Source organism: Liolophura sinensis, chromosome 1, assembly GCF_032854445.1.
Source record: "Liolophura sinensis isolate JHLJ2023 chromosome 1, CUHK_Ljap_v2, whole genome shotgun sequence".
In the NCBI taxonomy this organism is placed as follows: Eukaryota; Metazoa; Mollusca; class Polyplacophora; order Chitonida; family Chitonidae; genus Liolophura; species Liolophura sinensis.
In genome coordinates, this window is record NC_088295.1 from 58,201,905 (window position 1) to 58,221,784 (window position 19,880).

Consider the following 19,880-nt stretch of genomic DNA (forward strand, 5'->3'; position numbering starts at 1 on the left):
ATCCAAAAACTTGGCTAAAGAATCTTTGCCCTACACAGAGACGGACCTTGACGCTGCAGTCATGCTCCGGAAACTAGAAATAGCAGCGTTAATTCATAATCATCGATTTATTCCTCAAGAAATAGTGCAGGGGAGGAACACAGACAAGGAGTAAATGAAAATGTACAATGCAAAACCTCTTCTTGTTCTTGCAAAATGTTCTTCTAAATCAAAAAGTGCTACGCTTGACAAATTTAATATCAAGGTCAAAACGCCAACAATCATGTTTCAAACTGAGATGGCTGAATCGCTACTTTGTTTTTCGAAAGAGAAGGAATATTTTTTCCTTCATCCAGACAGCTTGACCGTACAACGAAACAATGACTGCCAACACCTAGGGTTTTGTAATGAAAGCCACCATGCAAGTCAGACATCAAATCAAGAAGCAGGATGTGGATTAAACATAAATAGCAACCCCTGACAGGTAATAAGAGCGTGTCCCTCTGAAAGTATTAAAAGTCTTGGAATTTTTTTTTTTTTTTTTGAGGCCATGGAAAGACTACTGTGTGCCATTTGGAATTTATCATTTGGATATTTAGACTTTAAGTCAATAGTTAATTGTTACAACCACGCTAGAATGCCCTGTTACAAAACATAAACTTGGTCTTCTGTCATTTTCTGGCCATAAGCACGAAGCTCTACTCTGACAATATACTTGGCCTGTATCTCCTCATGCTAAGTTCCTAGTAATTATACAGGCTGTACTTATAGTTCACATGTATATGATATCCCCTTATGCTGAGCTTCAATTAAAAAAAGTACTATGCAGTATCGCCGACTTAGAAATTGTAGGTGTAACCGTAATCAAAGGAAATGTCTTTCCTAAAAAATTGTTCAACATGAGATGCTCAAGATTTAACATTAAATAAGAAAAGTAGGCGTACACCTTGCTTGTGATAACTCTAAGTGGTTTCTTTGACTCGTGTATATTTACATACATGTATTTGTACGGCCTAAAATACATATATTTTAAGAGGTAAAAAAAGGGCAAGGCAATGTCGACAATTTGCTGCCACTGTGGTACCATGCCAAAGACACCAGACATGACACCCCACCTAGTCACAATATACTGACACGCCTCTCGGTGCTGAGCGTGGTGTAATCACCTGTAATTACATGTATCAATACTCACATGAAATCACTGAAGCAAAAAAACTCAGAAAGCATTCAGTCTTGGTGCCCAGGCTATACTATGATCATAGTGAAAGCTAGCCAGTATAGTGAGGCTACACTCACACGACTAAGACACTCTTCCCCAACAATACAGATTTTGGAATTAAGGAGCCCTTACAATGAAGGACTTTTGAAGTCATTCAGGTATTAAATGCTCTAAACATACAACAAAAATTACAATACTGAGTGTAAAAAATTTATTTCTCGGAATATGTAAAAAAAAGTAGAATTGACATTTAATGTATTTGCCTAATGGAAATGTACCACCATTAAGTCTTCATCCATCTGTTCATTATATATGGCATTCTACGTGTTAATATTCTTGCTGTTTATATACTGATGCATATGCTCTGTTTACTTTTCTATGTAGATATATGTAGTTAAATACTTCGTAATAAAAACCGTAGGAAAATAACATACGTTTTGATCTCCAAAACCTTGTATGCTATCAGTTTTCGTCACTGGTATTCACAATATGTCTACACTTTCGCACTGAATTAATATTTGCGGGATATGTGATATATGTAATATCTGTTCTGACATACTAGTAAGAAGCTGTATTAGAGTAACCTTGTATAACTGCAGTGCTATTCAGCAGAATTTGAATGCAAACAATAATATTGTCATATGCATACTGGGTATATTAATATCTAAAGATCATGTGCTATCATTATGTATACTTTCATTTCTGAATATTGACATTCCCATTTGCCAAAAAAAAAAAAAAAAAAAAAAAAAAAAACCCACCCCACTAAATTGGTAAATTTAATTGTGGCAGGAAATGGCAACAGAACTTCACTGAAAGCCTCAGGTTTAACCCAGACAAGTCTGTGTGAAAGTTAGGAGAACCCTTTTCGTATATTTGTACATGTATATGCACAGGGATTGTGTCTTTGAGTTTAAAATTTTTGATAAATTTATTCATGTATCTTTTATACAGGGTGTCCCAGAAGTCATGCGCCATCGTGATTTTCATTTTTTTTTTCTTTGTTTCAGATTTAATACTGATTTTAAATTTTTTTTCTCTCTTTCAGAGTTAATTATGGCTAATAAACTAACAGTACAAGAAAGAGATGAATTGGTTTTTATGTTGGAAGAGATGTGGCAACATACCGCTCTGTGGCTCAAGCATTCAACCTCAACTTGGATGGTATGCTACTTCTGGGACACCCTGTACATGTAAAACGTAATGACCCTCTCACCAATGCGGTTGCTGTGGGTTCAAGTCCAGCTTATGCTGGTTTCCTCTCTGGACATGGGAAGGTCTGTTAGCAACCTGTGGATGGCTGTGGGTTTCTCCCGGGCTCTGCCTGGTTCCCCCCCACCATAATGCTGGCCGCTATCGTGTAAGTGAAATATTCTTGAGTAATGCGTAAAACATCGATCGAATGCATAAATACATGTAAAAAGTGGCTAAATTTGGATTTATACAATAATTGTGACATTATCAGACAAACAAGTAAAGGTACATAAAATCAGTAAAAAGTACATGTACAAGTGAATGATTTGCAATAGAAGCTATAAAGTTACACAATAAGAATATGTATGACAAATATCACAGTTAAGTCCAGATACATGTAGAAAAAATTGCTACTATTCATAGACAATGAAAGATGATACTTAAGTTTCTGGTAGGACTAATAAATACACAACCACATTGTATCATCCAGCGTAAACAACAACAACTTACACAATATAGTAATTTCTCTATGAAGATGACACTGGGGCATCAAAACTGTCTTCAACCTACTTAAATCTACCTGAATTTATATATTAGCATACATGCCATCTTTTTTACATCTTAACTATGATGTCCTTTGCAGAGTGTTTCAGTCAGGCAGCACCTTGACCTTGTAAGCACTCAGGCATTTACACAAGTGGGAATCACAATGACTGGGAATCAGGGTACCTGGAGATAGGTTTAGACAGTTAATCATCCACTCCTCCAAGTAGATAAGTGAAAAAGAAAACTAACTGGATTCAAATCAGTATTTTTAACATGAGGAAGATCAAGAAATTATAAAATCTGGATGCCATGCTCCAACAAAATGGGAAAAGAATATTTGAACTTAAGCACTAATTTTTAATTTTGTCATGAGTCTAGAATATCTCTAAGTATTGAAATAATACAAGTAACTGCTCAGGTAAGTAGAGCAGAAAAAGTGACAAAAAGTTAAATGATAGTGATATACTGAAAAGTGAAACTTTACAGTTAGAAAGTAACTCTCCAGTTACTGTCGCATGTAGTATTCGTGTAAATGCACTGGAAAAATGCTCATGTTACACCTATTTGGAATACATGCATAGCATGTAAATTTGACACAATCATCATCAAGCACTGGACAAAGTACTTTCCAACATATCAGAACTTTTGCACTTTATAACCTTGTTCCAATAAAAAAAAATCCTGACTTCTGCAGAACCCAGCTTTCAAAGCAGAAGGAAGGCCTCTAGAAGCTGTTTTCCATTTATTATGCAAAACTGTTTAAAAAAAAAAAAAAAGGCCATTTGTTGAAAAAGCAACATCTTGTCTCTGACATGCCAGATGAAAATACAGTTGACCAAGTCTGAACACCTGGGCATTGGTACATCTGGATAATAAAAATCTGTACATTGGGGTGTATAGCCTGTCACTTAATAGTACCAGGATATAAAGACATATGGTCATTTATAACATCTGGACACACCTCTCAGGGAAAATGGTTTGTTCCCTGATTTCCAGAAAAGTTATGACATCTGGAAACACCTCTCAGACAAAATGGTTTGTTCCCTGATTTCCAGAAAAGTTATGACATCTGGAAACACCTCTCAGACAAAATGGTTTGTTCCCTGATTTCCAGAAAAGTTATGACATCTGGAAACACCTCTCAGACAAAATGGTCTGTTCCCTGAAGTAAATCCAGTCAGACACCTTACACAATCCACATTTCCTCATCTTGGACTAGTGGAGATCTTGGTTCTAATTTACTTCACAAGACAATAAGAGATTGAAAGAAAAAGTAAAATGAACAGCTTGACATTTAGATGGAAGAACGTACAAAAAGCTAATCTACTTGTTTCCAAGGTTACCAGTACTCCAGGTCAGAATCTCCTTCCAAACTTGAATCCAGATCCGAATCAAAACTGTCAGAATCCTCAGAATATGGCTGGACAGGTTTGCAAGCTCCAACAAAGATCGATAGACGACGCAGAAACAGCTCGATTTCAAAATTGATTAAAGCGTTTTTGGGTAGAGAGAGTCTTTCCGTTAACCTCTTGAGTGTCACTGAGCTCAAAGCGCAAAAGATGTATTTCTCGTAGGCATCCAAGTCATGACTCAAACCATTCCCTGTAAACTCCTCTTGAAGAGTCAAGTTAGAGTGCAGTTTTGCCATGCACACCTCTGGATTTTCAATCAGTGTTTGTTTGAAGATTGTGCGCGCAGCCAGTTGTTTAAGTGTTGCCGTGGTGCTACCTGCCATCAGAGGAATCAACTGAGATCTCATTGGATGGAAATGTAGGAATTCTGGGAAGGATTCGGAGATGATGGCCATCAGCTCATCTTCAATTTCTTTGGTGTTAAAAAACTCTACAAGAATACAGAAACATAGAGAGTTAATATTTCACTTAGCATCAACAAATAAAATTTGTTTAAATCATGACTTGATATTACCTGTACCATATTAAAAGTTCTGTTGTTGAGTGAGTATTATGCTACAGAAGTTTAAAGTGAACATGAAGTCAGCCAATAAAGCTGAATTAATTAATACAGCAGTATTCCAGAAATGCTCTAAAAATATTTTTAAAAATTCTTCACCGTTAATCAAAAAATTAATAGCAAACAGTCAACAGTAACTACATGTAGCCACTCATTTGGTGACGCCATTTTGCCATGTTATAGCTGTCTTGAGTGATGTCCCAAAACCTAGGAGCTCTCCACTACCATCGGTATTAAACAATGTGACAAAGAGAAAATACAAACAAAAACGCCTGATACCCAGCCAAGGAGTATCAGCTCTGCACTGTGTTCTAAGGGCTTTTAGATTGTTTCTTTTAGATTGGCGCTATGTTAGGGCAATGCTCGTGGACACAATCGTCATGTTTTAGAAACGCCTGCTCGCCCTCGTCCTGCATAGGTGTAAGCATTTGGCTAAGTTGGCTGTACCAACTTCAGGGAATTTACTGAACACAGCAGGACCTTCTGACCGATAACTGACTCTTTCCGTCAGATTCTGGGAAGATATTTTCATAATAAATTTGACTTTGCTAAGGAAAAAAAAAAGGTCACAATATTTTTCTTCAAGCAATGACTCTCCCATGGCATTTGTTTTGCCAGCTCACCCTGACAGGTTACTACAGTATCCTGCCCAATATGTACGCATTGTGACACAGGCTGCCGTTCTCAGTTCCCTTCTCATAGTGTAAATGTGTGGTCCAAAATGTATCAGCTTAACACTTAAACTAACAGCAAATTCCGATTAATTGCATTGATATCTGTCTATCCACTATAAGAAACCACACTGACAATTGAGAGCTAATAGATCTTTTCATGTGACATGCGACTATCACATGATGTTTTCAGAGCTAGTGATTGGCCATGTCCATAAGGGCTTCTACAACATGACTACTCGGAGTGAATTGTCTATCAGAGCAATATATCCCCAATTCTGAACTTCATCTTCTCGGCTTTCAAAACTTTATAGAATTTTTTACATATTTTCCTGCGATAACTGTATCCTATATCATAAAGTGGCAGACATTATGTTCACTTCAAAGATGAAATCTTGTATAAGATGTAACTTTGTACAAAAAATGTCAATCTCTTTTTCACATCAGTGACAGAATGAACAAGAAACATTTTGATACTGCAATGTTCCAAACCCAAAGGGAAACAAGCCATGGCAGTTTGCAAAAATTGCACAAACAGTCTTGTTACCTGTATTTTTATTTTCTTTTTTACAAAATGCCTAAATGCATCCAACCTAAGAGAAGCATGTAACAATCATCAGTATGTATTTACCTTCAGCTCTCGATCAAAATACCTTTGCAGTTCACGGTACCCTCAGGTTACAATTTCAGACAACACTCACCAGCACAATGTATTTACTTTCAGCTCTCGATCAAAATACCTTTGCAGTGCACGGTACCATCGGATTACAATTTCTCACAACACTCAACAGCAATATGTATTTACTTTCAGCTCTCCATCAAAATACCTTTGCAGTTCACGGTACCATCAGATTACAATTTCTCACAACACTCAACAGCAATATGTATTTACCTTCAGATCTCGATCAAAATACCTTTGCAGTTCACGGTACCATCAGATTATAATTTCTCACAACACTCAACAGCAATATGTATTTACCTTCAGATCTCGATCAAAATACCTTTGCAGTTCACGGTACCATCAGATTACAATTTCTCACAACACTCAACAGCAATATGTATTTACCTTCAGATCTCGATCAAAATACCTTTGCAGTGCACGGTACCATCAGATTACAATTTCTCACAACACTCAACAGCAATATGTATTTACCTTCAGATCTTGATCAAAATACCTTTGCAGTTCACGGTACCATCAGGTTACAATTTCTCACAACACTCAACAGCCACATGTATGTACTTTCAGTTCTTGATCACAAACTGTACCTTTGCAGTTCATGGTCCCTTTAACATTGAACATCCACATCAACTGTCTAAAAGGTTAATGCAATTTCTCTCACTCACCAGCATCTACTAGATGAGCAAAGCGTCTGGGAGCTTCTGCACGCATCTCGCCCATGTGAGCGAGCCACTGCAGACTTCTCTGTACTGGGACTGAGAGGAAGGATACCAGCAATGGGGAAAAGGTCCTGTCATTCAAACAAATGGAGAACTGAAACATTTTAAAGAACTGATGGAGAGATCAGTAACACTGAAGCCATTCGAAGTATTTGCTTCATGCTAGTTTTTTGATTGTCTGTGGCATTCGTGATATAATGTTTCTCATTGGTTGTACCAGCATGGTGTGAAGTTTTCTAATTGGCTGTGGCATTCGTGATACAATCTTTCTCATTGGTTGTGCCAGCATGGTGTGAAGATTTCTGATTGACAGATTCCAGTATTGTGGAATCTATAGGTCAATTCAATGGACAGATGTTGATTTTTTTTTTTTTTTTTTTTTTTGATTGGTGTTTTACGCTGTACTCAAGAATATTTCACTTATACGACGGCGGCCAGCATTATGGTGGGTGGAAACCGGGCAGAGCCCGGCGGAAACCCACGACCATCCGCAGGTTGCTGGCAGACCTTCCCACGTACCGCCGGAGAGGAAGCCAGCATGAGCTGGTCTTGAACTCACAGCGACCGCATTGGTGAGAGGCTTCTGGGTCACTATGCTGCGCTAGCGCGCTAACCGACTGAGCCACGGAGGCCCCGACAGATGTTGAAATGTTGTAGCTAAACGCCAGCCGGGGAATTGACCAACGGCAAAGTCAACTGAGGAAACAATAATCTAGAACAGAAGAACACAGTCACAAGTGATTTCGTACGAAAGCTGATCAGAATCTCAAGTGCATGATTGGTACATGAGGAAAAGAAAAAAAAATTGAAAGAATGAATGACTGGGGTTTAACATCACACTGGCAGTATTTCATACATATCATTGGTTGTAATAAAAACAATGGAAAGATAAAGGTTTGTTTGTGTATGTGCATGCAAACAAGCAAAACTGTTGACATTCTAGCAGTGAGGTACATGTACATGTACAATGTAGGATTCAGCTTTGGATAATTAACTGTATGCATGTATTGAAATCTATTATCATTGATCATCTCCTTCCAAAGCCCCCCCCCCCCTCCCTCCCCTACAAAATGTGTCTCTTTAGCTGAAATAATATCAAATCAATGAAAACAACCAGCTCATCTTGAAAGCTTCCATTAACGGTCAATCATGGAAGAAATTATGCAGTTTCTACCCACCATTTCTCAAAGCGAGATGGAAACACAGATCCCCTTTGTGAGGGATCAGCCCCGGCCTGTAAGAGCTCCCAGCATGCATCAGCATCACCACGAATTACACTCAAGAACAGGGCAGATTGGGCCAATCTATTTACAGCATTTATCTGCAAATCAAGAGCAGTGCATTGATATCAACCAAAAAGAAGTTGCCTTTTGTGTTTAGAGTGTTAGATTGCTCATAATGAAATTTTTCTGTGCGGTCGCTGTGAGTTCAAGTCCAGCTCATGCTGGTTTCCTCTCTGGCCGTAAGTGGGAAGGTCTGCCAGCAACCTGCGGATGGTTGTGGGTTTCCCCAGGGCTCTGCCCGGTTTCCACCCACCATAATGCTGGCCGCCGTGGTATAAGTGAAATATTCTTGAGTATGGTGTAAAACACCAATCAAATAAATAAATAAATTTTTCTGATAAAGGCATAACTAAAGCAATACTAATAATACATGTGTACCGTAATTCTTCAACCTTTTCGCAAGTTTGCTCAGTGCTTAGTCAAGCAGATTCTGAAAGAATTTTTGACTTTGCAGACTGTTAAAATTATACTTTTTGTGAAACTCTGAAACTTGACAATCCAACCAATGTAGTTTTGTCTCCCAAATTAAATTAAAAATACATATAACTTCCAGTGAAAAGTTGCTGTTTCATATACTGAAAGGTTGAGGAATTAAGGTACAGGTATATGCAATATTAAAATGTTGAGTCAGACATGCTTTTGTTCCCTAGGAAGAGAGGCATGCCTTTATGGGCTTTGTTGATCCTAATAATTTACATTAATCTGCCTCCAAAAAAGTCTAACAGTTCTGTAATAACTCCTGGAACAATACTTGGATATTCATGAATGTTAACGTTCAGTTTGGCAAATGTTATAATATCATTTTTAGTTGACAACTGAAATTCATGGATTAGGGTGTTCAATTATGAGAACTTTCCTCCCTACCTTAATGAATGCCATACTCCACCTCTTTCCCTTGCGTGTTCAAGTTAATTTATTCTCCTGTACAGGTAAATACCATTCATGTACTAAATCTTCAAGTACTCAGTCAATTATTTCATTCATCTTGGCTTGTAGAACTGTACTTTACCTCAACGTCTGTTCTGGACAAGAAGTAGTGCAGGAAGTCTGGTTTGACCATGACGGGCTTGGCTGCTTCTTCAGGTGAAAGACAACAAGACTTAAAGCAGTTCTGGTCATTCTCTGCAAACTGGTCGATTTTATGTATATGTGTGATGTCACACAAGGACAACAATGGTGTGTTGAGGTTACAGTCTGTAGCATTGATGTTAGCACCATTGTCAGCCAGCAGAGTTAACAGCTCCATCTTCTGTCCAAACAAGGCTGTTCTGTGCAGGCAGCTGCGTCGCAAACGGTCAGTCAAATTAGGGTCAGCACCATTACCTGAAAATGTACAGTTTGTTGTTCGTTTTGTTTGATTGGTTTTTTACGCCGTACTCAAGAATATTTCACTTATACCACGGCGGCCAGTTTTTAAGGCGACATATTTAAAATGGTAAGAAAAATTAATATATGATTTACATGTAGGGTATGTATAATCACATCCAGAGTGCAATCTTTGGCAGTTACAATAAACATGTGCACGTACTTCGCTTATATTTATTTATTTATTTGATTGGTGTTTTACGCCGTACTCAAGAATATTTCACTTATACGACGGCGGCCAGCATTATGGTGGGTGGAAACCGGGCAGAGCCCGGGGGAAACGCATGACCATCCACAGGTTGCAGGCAGACCTTCCCACATATGGCCGGAGAGGAAGCCAGCATGAACTGGACTTGAATTCACAGCGACCACATTGGTGAGAGAGTACAGCGGAGTGGACGAATGATCAGGTTTACTACCACACTGACAGTACTGCAGCCAAGTCATGTTAGAGCATTATATCAAGGCCAAGAAAATAGTTCTCTTTCAACATGGGAGTGAAAACATGACAAATAAAGAAATGAGCTTTAATAGTTAAACAAAAAATTCAGCTAAAATTTGAAAATCCTATTAAATAAAGTTCTTAAACAATATGGTAACCTTAAAGACATCAATACATGTAATCAATTACAGGGTTACCTGCAATGCTGTAAAATAATCAACTGTCACAATGGACATATTTGGGAGCACAGCCCCTGACAGCGACAAAATTGTTTTAATTAAATGCCATGAACCTATTGTGTTCACTAGGCCGACATGGGAGAGCTCTTGATCAATCTGTTGCCTTTTATTCCAAGGTCACCAAGATGGCAAACACAGAATTCATTAAATATGCAAGACTTATCCACTGATCAAGCCTAAGTTTTCAAACTCGACCGGAGGTCTTAGATTTCTTGATACATGATCAAACCGATCTGCCAGCAACCTACAGATAGTTGAAGATTTCTCCTCTACTCTGTCTTCTTTCCTTCCACCATAATGACGGCTGCCTGTTATCGTATAAATGAAATAGTCCCGAGTTCGGCTTAAAACATCAATAAAATAAATAAACATGACTAACCCGGAAACAGACGTGCCAGAGAAAAGCGGTCACCATATCCCACTGTTTTCAAGAGGTGTAATATATAAAAGGGGAGTTTTAATTTCAAACTCTTTTGTGGCTAGGTAAAATACATCCTACTATATCTGATTCATGTGATTTGTCAACTTCTGATGATGTTAATTTACGGATCAGCTGTCTCACCTGGTTTCCAAAAGGCAAAAAGAACACCTCTTTCCTTCAGAAATTTTTCAAATGTTCTGCTTCTTAATTTTCTATGATTGTCTACCTGTACTCTATATAACTTTTTGACCAACCTTTTCAGATGATTTTTTTTTTTTTTGATTGGTGTTTTACGCCGTACTCAAAAATATTTCACTTATACGACGGCGATCAGCATTATGGTTGGGTGGAAACCGGGCATTGTTGAGAGACTCCTGGGTCATTACGCTGTGCTAGCGCGCTAACCAACTGAGCCACGGACGCCCCCTTTTCAGATTTCCATGTAATAGTAAATGTAAACGAAAATGGTTGCCTAATATTTCTGACAGGTAAAACTCATACATTTTTTTTATACCTTTAGCAACAGAAGAGTTTGACCTTGAAATTCCCCTGTTCAACGTCATTAATCCCAGTCCTCACTTACTCAGAAGTGTAAAGATCAAATCCTCAATGTCCTCCAGTATATCCTGTGGCTTGTACAGCAGCTGTTTATTAAGTCCCACAACTACAGTCTTATAGGGGTTAAATTGCAGCCAAGGGTCATCAAAAGCTGCATCAGACCCTAAACTGTAGGGGAAAACAAAAAACAACAACAAAAAAAGAAAGCTAACAAAAAGTGAAAATGGAATTCTGCAAAAATACCTGGACTGACATACATATGGATGTACCTAAATTCCTAACCTTTTTGGATATAAACTCATACAAGAGCAAATCTCAGTGTGAGTCCACTTTATTCAACAAAAGTAATCATGAAGTTTCATGAAGCTTACTCAGTGTTAAGTTGCCCTTAGCTAAGTGTACTTTATATCTCTACAACATATGTTGCCATGGTAGTTAAGCGCTTGCTTAGCTAAGTGAGCTTCATGAAACTGGCCCCTGCTCTCAATAATGTTGACATGCTTACTAAGCAGTATTAGCCAGAACCAAGATTCATAAAACATTTATCTGACTGAAAAATAATAGAAACAAATTATTTAATGTTGGTTAGAGAAATTTTGAATAATAATCTTTAAATGGGAAGAAACATTTACCAGGTAAAGTCTTATCCTTTCAAACAGAAATGTACTGTCAGTATGGTACCTAAATACCTGTAAGTGAACTGTGCAAGACATAAATGTAATATTATTATCAAGACATAATGTAATATTATGATCAAGACATAATGTAATATTATGATCAAGACATAATGTAATATCATTATCACAGGCATGCTTCCATTTATATACTTTGATATTATCCATGATCGATAACTTTTTATTATTTCTTGAAATATTTATTTTAGAGAATTTGCAAGGTCAGTCAGTCATATTTTGATTGATTTATGTATTTATTTTGATTGGTGTTTTACCCCATACTCAAGAATAGTTCACATATACGACGATGGCCAGCATTATGATGGGTGGAATCTGGGCACAGCCCATCCGACCATCCGCAGTTTGCTGCCAGACCTTCCCACTTATGGCCGGAGAGAAAGCCAGCATGAACTGGCCTTGAACTCACATCGACCGCATTCGTGAGAAGCTCCTGGGTCATTACGCTGCGCTAGCGCGCTAACCAATTGAGCCATGGAGGCCCCCATCATATATGGCGGCCAATTTTCAACCAACATGACCTCACCAAAGGAATGTCCCTATGATGCCTTAAGGGCCTAACTTGCCTTTCCTGTGTTTTTTTACAAAACCACTGTTAAAACGAGACTTACCTGAGATCACTGGTGTCCTGTAAAGATCTGCTTATGTTGATATGGAAGTCCACAAGCAGACAGAGAGCAGTTTTCCCTGGCCCCATGTATTCACATCCTAAGTAGGTCTGCGTAAAGTAAGGTACATTGCAAGCAACTCAGAATAGTTCATGTACTTGCATACTTAATACAATGTGAGATTACACGACATGTAACTGGATATGAAGATATCAAAATATCAAAATACTATTAAAACATTTCAATTTCCCTAAATGACCATAAATTTTGTCCATGACTAAATTGCTCATTTTTCCTGATTCTGAGAGTTTCTATTAACTTTAGATAAGTGTTTTGAGATTTCCTTGGAACACGTGATGGTATTCTTCTGTAAAATTGTACATTTCACCACTAAAAATAATATTTTGTGACGTTTAAATGTCTCTAAATACTTTTGCACTTTTGTGGGCGAAATTTTAGGTCATTTAGGAATCTGAGGAAAGTGGCCAAAATCTGCCAAGTACTTGTAACTGTCCTACCATAAACCCATAGCTTACCAGCAATTTATATTTATTGTGATTGTTTTTCAACTTTATATGCAAAAATTTTTGGAAACCAGTTTTACTGGTGGAGGAAAAAATGCCTTGGGTGACTCAACTGCTTTTGATGACAAACTTTCCCACATGTGTCATACAGATATGCATACCCCATTCATTGGTGAACTAGAAGTGATCTTCAACAGATCTTAGACTGTGAATATGACTTTAAAGGTATTCATTTGTATCAGCTCTTGCATCAGAGATTGTACCTGGATTACCTACATGTATACAAATGTTTTTACTCTCAGGTGATTCCGATTTCTGATTGTTGTACTTAAGCCACGTATTCACATATCAACGTCAGCGATTATTCGAAAATTACAGAAGATTTACTGTGTTATTGGGTGTTTCTGTTTAAATACATGGCAAGTTATTTGAGCTGTTAATTAAGTCTACAGGAAGCACTTAGCACTATGAGCACCTCTGGTGATCCCAGATGTGTTTTCAATGAAGGGGTAGAGTGTCAAATTCTCTCCAAAATTACTCATTCTCCCATTTCACATCAAACATGTCTGAAAATAAAAAATATTATCATGGTGGTTAGGGTTAATTGTGTTGTTCCATGGCAATGGGTCTTAGCCAGTGGTTGGCCATTCAATGGTCAGTGGCTAGTACACGTAGCTTATTAAAGCCCGCTTGACCACCTGAGCACAAATTGTAGTGTATTTATTTCATGATACAGCTCCTTTCTCTGCAGCTGTTACATTGGGGTTTTACCTGGGGCACCCTGTAGTTGACACTGGCTCCATACTCTATCAGCAGACGAGCCAAGTACAGATTTCTAGGCATAGGCACATTCGTCTCCTCTTTCCCACCACACAAGACGATGAACAGAGGGATTCTCTGGTAACAACCTACAAAAATCCATGTTTAGGCCAAAATTAAAAATTTGTTTCTTCAGGGAAATAAGTTCAATCTGTATTTTTGGGGTAGGCATTTTCATTTTTCTTTTTCACTTGATCTTCTGAAGAAAATTACATGTGAGAGTAAATTATTCTAGAGAGAACATTAGCCCTCATCCAACCAACATATTTGGTATCCTAATCCAACCAGCTGGGATCCATTTGAACCCCACTGTGAACCCCTCTTAGTAACAGACATTAAATGTCAGTCCATTTTGGAATGATTTTATTATGTATGAAAACAGTTTGTGTCCCTAAATTCCGTTACTATGACTAATTGTGTAGGAATAGGGGTGATACAAATTGTGTACTGTGATTTGGGCACACAGGTTTGTTGCACGAATTGCAGCTCACGCGGACTTTTGTGTCCACTTGACGAAAACATGCTATTCAACTGGGGTCCATTTGGACCCCGATCGCAAGTTGAATACAGTACCTATGATGTCGGCTTATTTTTTTGGAACTGACATATGCAACAGAGCATGGACGTACAGACAGACAAACTCCTAGAAACACAGTGATCATTGAATGAATAAGACAGCAGAAACACATAAAAATCGTGTCCTGGGGTTCAGTCGGATTAAGGTTAAAGAATAAGGTTAATTCTTCAAATTAGTTTTCAATTTCAATACTACAGATCTACATTTTCCATTTGCATAATAATAATGAACAAAAATACCAAAGTCAAAATCCTGATTTTAGCAAAACCAAAAACATTTGGGCACTGGTTTTTCAGCAGGAATGTAACTCCAAACAAACAGAATATTTGTGCCATCAAATAATCTTGTGTCAAAAAATCCTTTGATGTCTTAAGGTAGTATGAATGGCATCCTTATTTCACTTTCTGACATCTAATTCTTAAATAAACATAAAACTCATGGAAATACTCATGGAAATAGGGTGTATTAGCTTTACTTTTGCAAAAGTGCTCCTGGAAAATGGATGTATTTACTCCACTCATTTAGCTATTTCATTGGCATATATTAATTGATGCACTCAAGAATTATATATACAGGTACATGTAAATATAGAGGCCTTCACAAAAATTCTTTTTAAAAATCTTGTTACACCACAAAAAAAAAAAAGAAAGAAAAGAAAAGTATTAATAGAACTAATAATACAAGAGCAGATCTGAAAGATGTGATCTAAACATATCTCATAATCACTGATGCATAAAAACAAATGATACTGAGCAAAAAATGATTTTTTTTTGATCAGTTTAACGCATGTCATATTTTTGTAGGCACTGATTTCAGTACATGTATTTTCTTATTTATTTCTGTTTTTAAACGTATTATTTGTACAAGCCAGCTAAAAACGCCACAAAAAATATTATGATATTCTAATACAATGGGGTTAAAAATATATGGCAGGCTAGTTTGAAGTGTTTATGGAAGACCCTACATTGAATTACACACAATTTCCTTCTTTGACTGCTGTTATAGCTTGACAGTCTATTGTACATGTAAGTAAAATGGGTTGGGCCATGAGACTGGCATGTAGTAATGTTTTTAATAATACAGAATAACTGGATACATATGCTGCCTCAAACATTAGTTGGTCATCTCAACAGGCCTAAGCACCTGCTGATTCCTTTCTTTGAGCTTCTGACCGTCAGAAGGTATGGTAATTAACTGTACCACTGACATTGATACTTGATATGCTGCTCACATCAATGTGTACATGTAGATATGCAACTGAGATGGTACAGGTAGGCTAAATGAAGTTCCAACGCACTGTAATAACTACTTGTAATTTGATAGGTCATTTCAAACTTCCAAATTAGATTAATCTGTAAACATCTCTACATGCTTTTTATATTACGATATAAAACACGATATAACATGCAGCCTAGATTGTGGGGTTATGAAAAAGGTTACACATTATTACTTGCTAGGGTTCAACTAACTAAAATACATTTAACAGACTGGATTTTGGATTCCTGGTTCTTTAAATCTGTGTACATTACCATATTTTGGAGGAGAGATGGATGGGTGGGGATGTGGTAAATGCAGAAAATAATTATTTACATGTCTGAAAAATATTGCCCATTACTATGCTGCGCATGTAACCTGAATCTGAGAGTTGTCATACTGATCCTAGCAAACTGTTTTGAGGTTTGTTTGTAAAATACATGGGGACCCATATCCTACTGAAAAAATGTAGATTTCAAGGTTTACATACTGCCTCTAAAAATGCACCTTTTCAGATGAGATTTTAAAATAATTCACTGTATTGGTCATCATCAGAGAGAAAGAAAAAAAGGTACTTTCCCTGGGTATAAAAGTAAACACAGTGCCAAGCTGTGTTCACATGTAAATGCAGAAGTCACTTGTAAACACAGTGTTCACATGTAAACATAGTATTCACATGTAAACATAGTAAACGTACTGTTTAAGTTTACAGCTCATACATAAGAGTTTAACTCACCTTCATCGAGGTAAGAAGCGACAGCTCTGTTCTTTATCAACCTCTCAGCCTTGGGATAATCTGTTGCTTCCAGGGCCTCAGTCAGGTCAGTGTCATTAATTCCAAATTCAACATGGAACACCCCAGCCATAATTCCACCTGAAAACCAAAGCCTGCATTTAGTTTTTACCTTTCATCTTTCTGAGCATAATATTTACTTAAGGTTTTCAAAGGACAAGCATTTCCAAAAGGTCTATGGGAAATTTTCATATCAGGTGACTTGTATCATCTCCATTCCTTTAATTTTTGACCAGGAGCAAGTCGGGGATTTGGCTGTGAAAACACTGACTTGAACAAGTGCCACTTCGGCCTGACAGGAGAACTGGCATTGCTGGATGACACAACAGGAACTGATGACTTGGCTATTTGGCTTTACCAATTTTATGGTGCTTTCGGCAATATCCTTGTTGAGAGGTAGGTAGGTACAGTGGTAAGGAGATAATTAGTTCAATTAAATCGAACGGTCAGGTCTATTTTCAAAAATTTTCCACTTTTACACCTCAAAGCTTAATCACTGAACTGAAAAATCCGGTTGAATCATTCTGCAAAGTCCTTTACCATTAAATTCACTCTGAAATTGCTACACGTGTCAGTTTCTTGTGAAACTGTTGAAAATAAACCTCAATGTCAAATAAAAATGAACCAGGGGATAACACATGACTCTGTGTCAAGTCAATTACACAAGAATCAGGCCTATCATAAGTTAAGAGTCTGATGTTACTGTAACTTTTACATTTGTTGAAACATGCTGTACTGCAGATGTATCAGTGAAATTTTATTCTAGTGGCAGTATCATCTCGAGTATATAGGCCTATATGACGATATAACCTTTTAAAAGTCATAATAATAAACATAGACCTATTTAAACAAATTTAAAATACAAAAAAAACAGGTTTGCCTCTTACTTTTACCACATCCCCACAACGACCTAGCAATTAACCTTAACTTCTCGCATATTTAGAACATCAAATCAAACCAGGAGTTGCACAGATGACGGAACAAATTTAGCGTTGTTGTTGTAAACCAGCTTACCTTATTTACAGTCACCGACTCAAATCAACTGTTAGTAAATAATGCCTACCTTTCCACGGTCACTGTGTTTTCTTAATTATGTCCCATCCTGTCGTTGTGTTCAATATTGTATTTGAGTTTCTCAGCTATTCGCAAACCGCCTGATTTATAATGTTGAACTAGACAGCACCTGTGGCCATCTGACTTCTGTGTGTGAAATATGAAACTGTAACTGGAAGCTGTCATTCTTATGAGATGTTTACAGCGAGAGTAGTGTCCCCTCCTCCCGCATGAGCTGCAAGTTATCTCCCTTAATTGGCGCAATCCGCGATTTTGGACTTCCAACTAAACGTTTGATGTTTAATATATAATGTGTAGCCTGTGGGCCTAAAAGTGTGAATTTCAGCAGCTTTATTTCAGTCCTACACTTGTCTTAACTTTACACGTGATGTCGAATAGGTTTATGGCAGATTTGGCAAACCTGGCTGATGTGAAAATGTTTCAGTGTGGCGTTAAACAACAATCAAGGATATAAAATAATACATGTGCTGGTAATAAAGTATAATTTTATTAATTTATTCATTGCCATATTTATTATGTTTGGATGAACTGAAAATATAATTCAGATAATATAGTTTATATAGTTTAGTCTATAATTAGTTTAATGATTATATATATATATATATATATATATATATATATATATATATATAAACTTCATGAATTCAGCTCTCACTGTTCGGACTGCGGTTTGACGTCAGGTATAGTTTGCATTTGTTTAACACCATATATGATCAAGTGTATTTTACCTATTTCACACGATGAAGGCCAACTTCATTGACGGCGGATGTGCCCAAAGAAAACGGCTGACATACATATAGCTTTTGTGAGTTAGGAGGGGCCTGCTGGTAAACTCTATCACGCCCGACATATGTATGCTATATTAGTGGAAAGCAAGTCCAGATCGAGATTGAATAGAGGCCCTGTGTATAAAGTCAGTGGAATGTAAACCCTTGGGTTGCACAAAGATTTTAGCTACAATCGAGTTTACAATTGATTACGTTGCGCCGCTTTCCCAAAGGAATTAAAAAGTGACTATAAATATTTACAACAAATTACCCGATTGTAATTTCTGATTGTAAGTTACAACTATTGTAGCTTAACATCCCTTTGTGCAAGATGGTGTCCACTCACTGTAAGCTAAGACTGCGATCGAGGATCTTAATGATATACCGATTAACTTAGGCTTACGATCCCTTTGTGCAAGAGGGTGTCGATTGTAAGCTAAGGCTGCGATCGAGATCTTAATGATATACCGATTATCTTAGGCTTACGATCCCTTTGTGCAAGTGGGCCCTGAACTTCTCGACCACGACCTCATTTCACTTTGAACAACATTAGCCACCAGGCGTTGACAAAATTGACAAAACGTGAATAAGTCATATAATCGTGCACTGCATGTGTGTTACAATCGCCCGCTGTTTTATCCACAAACATACATGTGTAGTGATCAAGTCATGCTGATATTTATGCCTCTTCACCTCTCAACGCGCCAGACGGAAGTGGGTCAACCCCCCCCCCCAAAAAAAAATCCAAACAAACAAACACACTGTGACTGTGAGTTTATAACATAAAATATTCCTAGCTTAATGACTAATAGGCTGCGCATACATGGTATTGGCATATCCAAATATTTCTCAACGTGTTAGTCAAAGAGCTCTGACTAAAAACATAGATTATCACAACGTCAAACCAACTAAACAAAATGTGAAAAAAAAAAATCCACCCATTTTCCTGGACAATTTTTAATGGTCTTTCACGTGATACACATACACTTCATTCTAGTGTTTTCTTTGCTTTTAAAACAGACAGGCGTACATATAACTGCTGCCGGCTTGATGGCATTTGGTTGAACTGACGAAGGTATATTTTTCCACCCCCTTTTACATGTAAGCAAGAGAGTTTAAGGTAGTGCTCTCTTATATGTACATTAAGCACTGTACAAGGTGAAGAGAAAGGAGAAATTGTGCTGATTTTTACCTTGAACTTACTACAACAGGTACACAACTTTGTACCAGTGCTATCACTGTTTCAAGAATTGCCCTGTAAGCCTTCTTGCTGCAGACGTGACACAAAAAAAATTGGAGGATAATATTTAAAGCTGTAACAAGTTTTATACAGAGATAAAGGGGGTCAGTTTGAGAAGCTCGACTGCAACAGATGTCAATAGCTCCTGACAACATACAACTGTTAAGATAGTGTAAACAATTATTATTTCACATAAAGAATATTAAAGTCTTTAAAATTCAAACGTTAAACACCTTACACGTAGGT

At 37.4% G+C, this 19,880-nt stretch overlaps 1 protein-coding gene across 1 annotated transcript; it reads right to left on the reverse strand.

Annotated features, from left to right (window-relative positions):
- Positions 1-1,979: 1,979 nt before the first annotated feature.
- On the reverse strand, positions 1,980-17,731 carry LOC135462572 (uncharacterized). The gene is made up of 9 exons (XM_064739799.1): positions 17,617-17,731; positions 16,497-16,634; positions 13,882-14,018; positions 12,587-12,696; positions 11,312-11,454; positions 9,271-9,584; positions 8,157-8,299; positions 6,925-7,049; positions 1,980-4,780 (listed from the first exon to the last, which is right to left on the reverse strand). The coding sequence occupies exons 2-9, from the start codon at positions 16,624-16,626 to the stop codon at positions 4,278-4,280; spliced, it is 1,605 nt and encodes a 534-aa protein (XP_064595869.1). The 5' UTR covers positions 16,627-16,634; positions 17,617-17,731; the 3' UTR covers positions 1,980-4,277.
- Positions 17,732-19,880: the final 2,149 nt, after the last annotated feature.

Bases quoted from the DNA above. Each gene is read 5' to 3' on its own strand.
- LOC135462572 (XM_064739799.1), bottom strand. From the start codon at position 16,626: ATGGCTGGGGTGTTCCATGTTGAATTTGGAATTAATGACACTGACCTG. The intron at 14,019-16,496 runs GTGAGTTAAACT...GGATTTTTGTAG, and splicing joins CGCTTCTTACCTCGATGAAG to GTTGTTACCAGAGAATCCCT. The intron at 7,050-8,156 runs GTGGGTAGAAAC...TTTGAATGACAG, and splicing joins CCATCTCGCTTTGAGAAATG to GACCTTTTCCCCATTGCTGG.